This window comes from Tupaia chinensis, unplaced genomic scaffold, assembly GCF_000334495.1.
Source record: "Tupaia chinensis unplaced genomic scaffold, TupChi_1.0 Scaffold139218_1, whole genome shotgun sequence".
Classification (NCBI taxonomy): Eukaryota; Metazoa; Chordata; class Mammalia; order Scandentia; family Tupaiidae; genus Tupaia; species Tupaia belangeri.
Window position 1 is genome coordinate 760,715 of NW_006199107.1, and position 10,228 is coordinate 770,942.

Below are 10,228 nucleotides of genomic sequence, written 5' to 3' on the forward strand. Positions count from 1 at the left end.
TTTGTTTCCCCAATTGCTAGGAGTGTTGACAGCTGAAGACTTCCAAGTGAAGAGAACCTTAGCCCAAGTCATGCCTCTTCCCCAGAGGTAGCCTCCATTTAATGATGGGCTGGAGTCATAAATGCCCTGTCCTCTCCAGAGATCTCTGCATTATCTGAGTTCTTTGTATGACTGTCACAGTTCAAGTTTTTCTTCTGCTGAATCCTACGTCCTTCACTTTCCCATAGGTGTTGATCCCTAAGGCATATTCTGCTAAACTTATCCATTCTACATGTAAATCTTTTCAGTTTTAATATGAACCCTAAAAAGTCAATGCAATTTGATTTGAGTCATTAAAAATTGAATATTCCAATCACGGGAAATAATTAGTCCATGACACTCTGAGCAGTCAAACAACATTTAGAGGATTATATTTTATTGAAGTCTTACATTTTAAGAGAAACTAATAACATAGTTATATCCCAAGAATAGCAACCAAAGGATAATATAAAAAAAAGTTACATGGGGTAAAGCTGAAAGAATTAAAACTTTGGAGAGCTGTCTTAATCCCACAAAGGTTGCCAACAGGAAGATGAAATAGAGGTTTCTGTGCTAGAGAAGAGAGTAACTAAAAGGTAGATTTTTGTAAATAGGAAGATTTTGGCTTCATGGAGCGAGGAGTTTTCCAAAGGCCACATGTCTTGGGAAGAAGTAAGCCAGCTCTTTAATATAGCTAGATAATCATGAGTCAGAAATATTTAAGAATGAATATCTGCAATGACTAGGATACTAGACTAAAATCCCTTCCAACTCTCAAATCCCATGACTATAGGCTACGATAAATACAAGATTTTTAAGAGTATTTAATGTGAAGTATTATGGAATCTGCTCAAGTGTCATGTAAGAATCAATTATATCAGTTTTTCTTAAAAGGAAAAGCATCTTCCAGCATCTTCAGTCAGTCTGGAGTGATGTTGCATGAAATAGGATAAATATAGGATATTCCTTCTGAGTTTTTGTCAACCTAGTGAATTTACAGTTGAATACCTTTTAAAAAAAACATAAAGCAACCAATTGTCTTTAAACAGCTTTGAATTTTACTAATAAACATCTTTATCTTTATTGTTTTTAAGGCTCAGAAAATAATTTACACTTTTATAGAATTATTCTTAGCCTGTCTTATTAGAGCCGTGGGAATCTAGACTTGGCACTTGTACAGATAACCAAGTTGAGTAACTGGAAGTTTACACATTTGACCCAGGACAGTAAACAGAGTTAATGCCCAAACTGGAATCTGATCTACTTGTGTTCTGAATGACATAGCTCTTGTACAGTTTCCCCAATTATGCAAGTTTCAGGTTCTCATGCCTTCCAGACCATTCTCATTATATCTTATGAAGAGAATCATGGCCCCTCCAATAGATATGTTAAAGTCCTAACACCTAGAGCCTATAGATGTGACCCTATGTGAAATACGGACTTTGCAGATATAAGCAAGTTAAGATAAAGTCATATATTGGATTAGTGTAAACCCAGTGATTTATACTGGAGATAAATTTGGACACACACAGTGGAAAGTGTCATGTGAAGATAGAGGCAGAGATTGGAGTTATGTTGCCTTAAGCTACAGAACACCAAGGATTGCCAACAATCCCCAGAAGCTAGGAAGAAGCATAGAAGCACCCCATGCCTCTCCACTCCACTCTCTAGAGTCTTAAAATAAGAGCATGAGCCTGCAGACACCTTGATTTCATTCTAGTCTCCAGACTATGAGATAATAAATTTCTCTCGTTTTTTAATTTTAATTTATTTTATAGATTTAATCAGTATACATTGTTTAGTTCATAAGTTGAATTGACCCAACGTGAATATACTTCACACCAGTCCAGTTGAGGATACAAAACATTATCATTAACAGGTAATAAACCATTTCTGTGTCCTATAAATGTCTTGTCTCTCTGTTTTCCTCCTTAATTACTTTCCTTGCACTCTCCCCCTTCTCCCACTCACTTCTCACACTGTCTCCAGCATCTATAACCATTTTCAATGTTCTATGTCCTCTAATCTTTCAGTTTCCACCATAGAGTAAGGACAGTCAGTATATGTTAAGTGGAGACATACAATGTCTCTCTTTCATAGCCTGTCTTGTTTCACTCAGCAGTAAATCTTCTATATTCGTCCAGTTTCTATCAAATGCCAGAGTCTTGTTTTTGTTTTTGTTTTTTGTTTTTGTTTTTGTGTGTGGTGGAGTAGTATTTCATAGAGTATATGTGCCACACTTTTCCAATTCATTAATCTGTTCATGGACATTTGGTTGGTTTCATTCTTAGCAATCATGAATAATGCTGCAATAAACATAGATAGGCAAGTACTTTTCCAACTGAGCATTCTCCTATCCTTTGTGTAGATACCCAGGAATGGAATTGCTGGATCTTATGGTAATTCTATGTGTAGGTCTTTGAGGAACTTCCATATAGTTCTCCTCAGTTACTGGATCAATTTACATTCCAACCAACAGTGTAGGAGAGTTCTCCTTTCATCACATCCCCACCAACATTTATAATTCTTTGTGTTTTTAATCTTAGCCATTCTGACTGGGGTTAAGTGGTATCTCACTGTGGTTTTGATCTGCATCTCCCTTATGATGAAGGATGTTGAACATTTCCTCCTTTGCTTTTTGTTTGTATGTCTTCCTTAGAGAGTTATTTATTCAACTCATTTTCCCATCTTTTAATTGGTTTAATCTTTTTTTTTTTTTCAGGTAAACCACTCGAGTTCCCTATGTATTTTATCAGTCCCTTATCTGGGGTATAGTTGACAAAAATATTCTTCCATTCCAAGGGTTGTTGATTCACACGAATTACTGTGTCTTTTGCTGTGCAGAAACTTCTTAATCTGATGTAATCCCACTTATCTATTTTGGGGATTATTGTATGTGCTTTGGGAGTCTTATTTAAAGAGTCTTTGCCTACTCCAATGTCTCCCAGAATTTCCCCAGTGTTTTCCACCAGTAGTTTTATAGTTTGAGGTCTCAGGTTTAGATCTTTGATTCAATTCAAAGTGGAGAGATAAGGGTTCAGATTTATCTTTCTGCAGGAAGATACCCAGTTTTCCCCACACCAATTGCTAAAGTTCTACTTTACCCACTGGATTGAATAGTATACCCTTTGTCAAAAACCAGTTGGCTGTATGTTTGGGGTTTAGTTCTGGAGTCTCTATTCTGTTCCATGATTCCCTTATCTGTTTTTGTGCCAATACCATGCTGTTTTGATTATGACAACTTTGTAATATTTTGGGGGGTCAGAGAGTGAGATGCTGCCCATTCCACTCTTCTTGCATAGGATTGCTTTGGCAATATGGGGTCTTTTATGAATCCAGACAAATTCTATGATTGTCTTTTCTAGATCTGTGAAGAATGCCTCCTGTCATTTGATAAGAATTGCATTAAATATGTAGATTAATTTGGGTAGAATTGCCATTTTAACTATATTAATTCTCCTAATCCAGGAACATGGGATGTCCTTCCATTTTTCTGTATCATTTTCAATTTCTTTTTAAAAGATTTTTTCATAGTTTTCCTAGTAAAGGTCTTTAACTTCCTTGGTTAGATTTATTCCTAGGTACCTTACACTTTTTGTGGCGATGGTAAATGGGATTACTTTCTCCAGTTCTACCTCTGTCTCCTTGTCGTTTGTATATAGAACTGCTATAGATTTTTGTAAGTTGATTTTGTATCCTGCCATTTTACTGTATTCATACATTACTTCAAGACGTTTTTTCATGGATACCTTTGGGTCTTCTATGTATACAATCATGTCATCTGCAAATAGAGATCATTTCAACTCTTCTTTCCCTGAATGCCTTTTATTTTATTCTTTTTGCTGAGGCATTGACTAGGACTTCCAGCACTATATGGAAAAGGAGTGGAGAGAGTAGGCATTCTTATCTAGTACCAGTTTTTAGTGGGAAAGCTTTCAGCTTTTCCCTATTCAGTATAGTGTTAGCTACAGGTTTTTTATAGATGACTTTTATTAAGCTGAGAAATGATTTTTCTATGCCAATTTTGCTGAGAGTCTTAATCATGAAAGGATGTTTATATTTTGTCACATTCTTTTTATGCATCAATTGAAATGATCATATGGTTTTTATCTTTCTTTCTGCCAACATGGTGTATTACGTTTATGGTTTTGCGTATGTTGAACCACCCTTGCATCCCTGGTATAAAGCCTACCTGGTCATGATGAATAATCTTTTTTGTATGTTGTTGCATACACTTTGTTAGTATCTTGTTGAGAATTTTTGCATCTGTATTCCTCAGAGATATTGGTCTATAATTTTTCTTTCTCTTAACAGTTTTAAGCCACTCCGTTTGTGGTACTTGGTTATGCCAGCCTAGGAAACCAATGTCAAGGTGCTTTTTCTAGACAGAAAAAGATGGAGTAAGAGGAAAGGGTATCAGATTCAGACATTATGAAGGATAAGGACAGATGTTTTAGGTTAGCCTGTAGCATAGTGGTTAAGGCTGCTGAATCTCACATGGCTGACTACATGGTTCAAGCCCTGGATCTGATGGCTTGAAAAATGCACCAGGCTCTTGTGTATGTGTGGCCAGAATCCCAAGAGAAGAACAGAGGAGGTACCCTCCGGGGGGATCCTTTCTCACTTTCTCTCTTTTGTCTGTCTCTGGTGAGTACACACACGCTATAGGAAAAAAGAAAGTCTTGAGGAATAGATGAGTGCTACCTCTCATTCCCTGGCAGGGAGAAGAACAGAGGATCAAAGGTGCTTCACCAAGCATTCCATTATCAGCCTGGACATTAGATCACAACAAACTTGGGCACCTGACTATGTATGCAGGAAATGGTACTTTATTCAGTGCTAAACATTTGTCTAACAATCAGACTTTAAATTTATCCCAGTATCCTACACATTTGGGAAATAAAAGATGAAAGAAAAATCAGATTTTTTTTTTTTCTGAGAGGTTGAAAAGACTGAAAAATAACTTGAGAAAGAGGTTATGGGTGGGCTGTGAACCAGATAGATATGATAGAAACAGCAGCTTAGGGGGGAAATAATAATAATAAAGTAATAACACCAATGATAATAATAATCTCTTACATTTTCAAGGGCTTTATACTTGACAAAGCATTTATGCTATCGTTTGGGCATTTATATTCCCTCTGAAAGTAATATTGAAACTTAATCCCATTGGGACATGAGGGCTTTGCCCTTTTGTGTGAGATCAGTGCCTTATAAAAGGGCTAAGGAAACTAACTAGGCCTTTTGCCTTTCTTCCTTTCCACTATGTGAGGACAGAGTTCATTCCCTCTGGAGGATGCAGCAACAAGGTGCCATCTCAGAAGATAAGAGAGCAGCCCACACAGATGCCAGATGCCGGCACCTTGATCCTGAACTTCTCAGCCTCTAGAACTGAGAGAAAACCATCTTCAATTATTTGTAAATTACCCAGTCTGTGGTATTTTGTAATAGTAGCAGGAGTAGACTAAGACAACTGAAAATATATGGTTTTATCTAATCTTCAAGTAGTCTAATAAGGAAGGTCAGGCCTTTAGATTCCCATTGTACTTACGAGGAAATTGAGGTTGATAGGAGTTAAAACACTTGCTCAGGATCACTTGGTCTGGGCTAGCAGTAGAACTCCAGCCCTTGATTCATTTTTTTTTTAAAGTTCATTTATTTCTTTCATGAGAGAGGAAGATGTGGGTGGAGAGAGTGAAACAGTTACTTTCAATGGAGTCTTCATATTGCAGTCTTACCCCTGACCTCAGCCCGCGGGGATCTCAGCCATGCACTCAAGCACCCAGTATGCACAGGGAGATCTTGCAACACAAAGCAATGACTTTTCCATTTGGCCTCAGCATTGCAGAGCATTATGTTAGCTCTGCATCACTGTGGCTGGTTCCCCTGACTCCTTCTTCTTCATCATCTTTCCCATAGGTGGTCAGAGATACCTCGGTTCTCCCCAGCTCTCTCTGGTGCATGTTCATCCTCAGAGCCTACCACCACCACTCCTTTCCTCCCAGTACCCTGCAGACACTGCACAAAGCAGGAACTCAAGGCACTGTGATGGAGAGCGGTGATGTATTGAGTTGAGGGTACATGGAACAAGAGACTGCAGGTCTTGTGCTTGGCATGGACTCTCAGGTTCTGCTTCTGTCAGTGTGAGCTGCCGAACTAAACTGACACTGCCGTCACCTGCTCTGAGTCTGTGTGTCAGGAGGTAGTCATGGAAACACACCCTTCCTAAGATGATGAGGATACAATTAGGTAGTAAAGAGGAATCAAGTTAATTGCCTGTCATCCCCCTCTGCTCTCTGTGTATTGATTCAAATTAAGCTTTTTCAGTTTTCTGATGTCAGCAGATACCAAACGATCATAACACAGGCCTGGGAGTCAGGACCTCCAGGAAATAGCCTGTTCTGAGCAAACTCCTTAACCCTTCTACCTCTCTGCTTAGTTCTGATTCAGAAAAACAAATCTCTTTGCCTGACCTCTCTTGGTTTCTGGCCCAATCTCTGATATGCCTTAATTGTAACCATATCTGATGTCACATCCAACCAACTAGCCATTCCCCCTCCTTTAGAGAAAAAAGAGAAGAATTCAAGTTGACTGCTGCATTAATTGAAATCCAGCGTAGCTTGGAGAGAGGTGACTAGATTAACAGTGTTTCTTCTGCAGTGCGTAGTGTTCATGTGGAGGGTAGGGAGGTACGATATAGAGGTCTGTGAGAAAGTGTCACCATCAGCTTGGTTGTCTCCTGGCCAAAGCTGGAGAAAACCTTCAAAACTGAGGCCCTTGAGACCAGCAGAAGGCATAATGGTTATGTCACTGGGCTCTCACATGGCTAATTGCAATTTGAGTCCCGGACCTGGTGGTTTGAAACTCAGGTTGGGCATGTATTCATGCGTGCCCAAAATCCCAAGAGGAGAATGAAGGAAAAGGGATTGTGGCATGGTCATCCCTCCTGGGGGTGGGGGGGGGTGGGGACGAGGGTTAATTTCTCACTTCCTGTCTCTCTGGCAAGTGTATGCACTCTGTAGCAAAAATCTCTCTTAAAAAAGCCACAGAAACCAAAAACACAAAACTGAGACTCTTTCATCTTCTATCCTAACATAAGACCCCTTCTCTACAGCCAGACTAAATTATTTGAAACTTCTTATATGGGCCTTGCTTGTTCTTATCTTTAGCTCTTCAGGGGTCGGCTCTGCCTGGGAAACCTTTCTTACATTTTTATTTACTCTCAGCCTCGATAGTACTTGTCTGGGAAGCCATCTTAGAATTGTCTCTCCAGTGAGTAAAAGCAATCTATAGCAAAAATCTCTCTCTGAAAAAAGAAAAAAAAAAAAAAAAGACATACTCAACTGTACTGGTGTATTTTGGTTGACCCAGGAATCAAATTCAGGACTTCCATTCAGCTTCCAGCCTCCGAGTGGTGGTTTTGCCTGTTGGTCACCTCTGCTGGGCACTGCCTTAGCTTTGCCATCTATGAAAAGGAGTTTATATTCTCTAAGATTATCATAAGGATTGAATACTTGATATTAAGAAGGGATACAGGGCCAGCTGGTGGTATGATGGTGTAGATGACTGAATCTCACATGGTTGACTGCATGTTTGAGTCCCAGTCCCAGAGGCTTGTAAAACACTCCAGGTGTATGTGCAGAGATGTCCAAAAACCTCAAAAGGAGAAATAGAGGAGAAGGGATTGTGGCATGGCTATTCTCCCATGGGTAGTGCTTTTGCATACACTCTCTCTTTGTTATTCTCTCTCTCCTAGGTGAATGCACATGCCATCTAGTAAATTAAAAAGCTAGGAATTGGGGCCAGTGGTGGTGTGGTGGTTGAAGTACCAGACTCCCACATGGCTGACCACGGTTCAATTCCCAGACCTGGCAGCTTGCTTTCTCACTTGCTCTCTCTCTCTCTCTCCCCCTGCCTTTCTCTAGTCATATTAAAAAATGATAATAATAATAGTGACCAGCAGATGGCATGATGGTTATGTTGCTGGACTCCCACGTAGTCAACTGCAGTTTGAGTCCTGGAGCTGGTGGCTTAAAACTCATTCCAGATGTGTGTGTGTGTGTGTGTGTGTGTATGTGTGTGTGCACGACCAAAATCCTGAGAGGAAAATGGAGGAGAAGGGGTTACAGCATGGCCATCCACGTTGGAGGGTGATTTCTTGCTTTCTGTCTCTGTCTCTATGACAAGGGCATGTTCCCTATAGCAAAAATCTCTCTCAAAAAACAAAAACAAGAGAATAATAATAAATAAAATTAATAAATATTTCTTTTTTAAAAAAAGCTAGGAATCATGTATTTTTAATTTTTTCAGATTTTAATAGTCCCATGACCCAGCTTAGTTTGCACCATAAGCCTATTGAGCCAGATGGTACCAAGTGCAAGAACCAGTGGGCAGATGGAATTTTCCATCCTAGTTACAACACAAACATTATCATAGACAATATCATTTTTTAAATGCTGGCATTAAAAGCATTCAGGAGTAACAGGTAAGTAACTCACTGCAGGTATGTATTTCCTTATTATATACTTAAAGGTTAAAGGAATAAACATGGGGAAAGGGAGGCCTTGAATTCCTTGTAAAGTTCTTGTGCACTTTAAAATTTTAAGCATTGCATTAGGAATCTGTCATGCCTATACATTAACATTTTAACATATTATTAACATTAACAGCTCTTAAAAGTAAGTTTATTGAAGTTCAAGGTGACAACATTTAATAAATTATACATCAATTTTGTCTTGATTCTGCAATCAATAAAAAATAGCTTCTGCAGGTTAAGCACGTAAATTGTGACTTTGAATATCCTTTTAAATGAAAATTTGAATGACATTTATAAGTAGTTTCTGTTGTTACCTTTCATTTCAGTTGTTAGAGTGGTGGCATTTAGGGTGTGCTCTAAGACGTTATAAAGATAGTCCTGTGATGGCTTTCAGTCGCTACCCTGTGCCTAGGTTCCGAGGTCCTCTGGCACTCGAGGTGAGTCCCTACCATCCTTACACAAATGCATGTGCAAACACAAGAACAGGTGGTGAGCACCTTAGTGACAAGAGCTGTCTCATTCTTTATTTTATGTCCAGAATGCAGGTAGGAGACTGGCACTTTGCAGACACATACTATTAGTCTCAGCTTCTAAAGGTGTTGGGTTTCGACTAAGCAGAAGATGGAGATGCTCCCGCTGGGAAACCTTGTGGTGTTATGAGAAGCATATCTAAGGCATGTTATGAACCAAAACATTCAACAGTGACTTTACAGTGGGAATTGTCATTCCTTCTTCGGTTAACAGCCCCATCTTGAATGACTCTGGAAGTTGAAACTCTGAGTCTGCCTCAAGACAGTAATCCTAGCTAGGGTTAAAGTGCAAGGGGAGCAAGGTTTGAAATGAAGTCCAGGTCCCAATGTGGGACAGTAGTGTTTTCCTCAGGGTTAGGAATTCTCCTCACCAAATATCACCCATCAAATTCTATAGACAGCTATGAGACCTGGCCTTGCCATTCATGTTTCAGACAGTGAGGAAAACGAGCAGCCAAGAGGGAATGGGTCCACTAAAGTACAAGGTCAGTTAGTTAGGGGTTTCAAGGAAGAGGGACTGATTGTTCTGCAACACAGTTTACTGGCTGAGGTTTCAAGGACCCCTGGCAAGTTGAGAATGATGAGGTCTGTTCATTTTTTCTTCAGCGTGATGAATCATACCTCTGATGACAACTTAGTGTGTGTGTAGAGTCATGTTTTAATCAGTTTCCTTTTGAGTTATTGCTTGTCATTTGGCATCCCCCCCAACCATTTGAAGACTGTCAAATAAAGTCAGACTTTAGCTGGGGAAGTAGAACATTCTGTCTTGGAAGATGTAGTTGGTTACACCTGCCACACAGAGGCATCCTGGCTCCAGAAGCTTCTTTCTGTCATATGCCAGAGGACATTGTGCAGTCTTTCTGAGCAGGTCTTGGCCAGTGGCCCAACAGCGTGGCAGCTAGAGGTACAGGGGTGTTCCCTCCTCTCCTCCTTCAGCAAGACAGGATCTTGAGGAAGGCTTTGCGGAACTCAACATTGAAGATGGTGTAGATCATGGGGTTGAGGGCGCTGTTTACATAGCCCAGCCACGTTGTGGCACTGTAAAGCTCTGGGGACACGTGGCATGCTTGGCAGTGGGTATTGAGAATGTGGGTCAAGAAGAAAGGCAGCCAGCAGATAATGAAGGCTCCTAGTGCAAAGGGAA

General features: G+C 39.8%; 1 protein-coding gene across 3 annotated transcripts in view; it reads right to left on the reverse strand.

Annotated features, from left to right (window-relative positions):
- Positions 1-9,727: 9,727 nt before the first annotated feature.
- Positions 9,728-10,228, reverse strand: part of DRD3 (dopamine receptor D3) — a 46,228-nt gene continuing 45,727 nt past the window's right edge. For all 3 annotated transcript variants that reach the window (XM_014592984.1, XM_014592983.1, XM_027765656.1), the window contains one exon: positions 9,728-10,213. In XM_014592984.1, the coding sequence (XP_014448470.1) occupies positions 10,017-10,213 (197 nt within the window). In that variant the 3' untranslated portion in view covers positions 9,728-10,016. The remainder of the gene's footprint in view (positions 10,214-10,228) is intronic.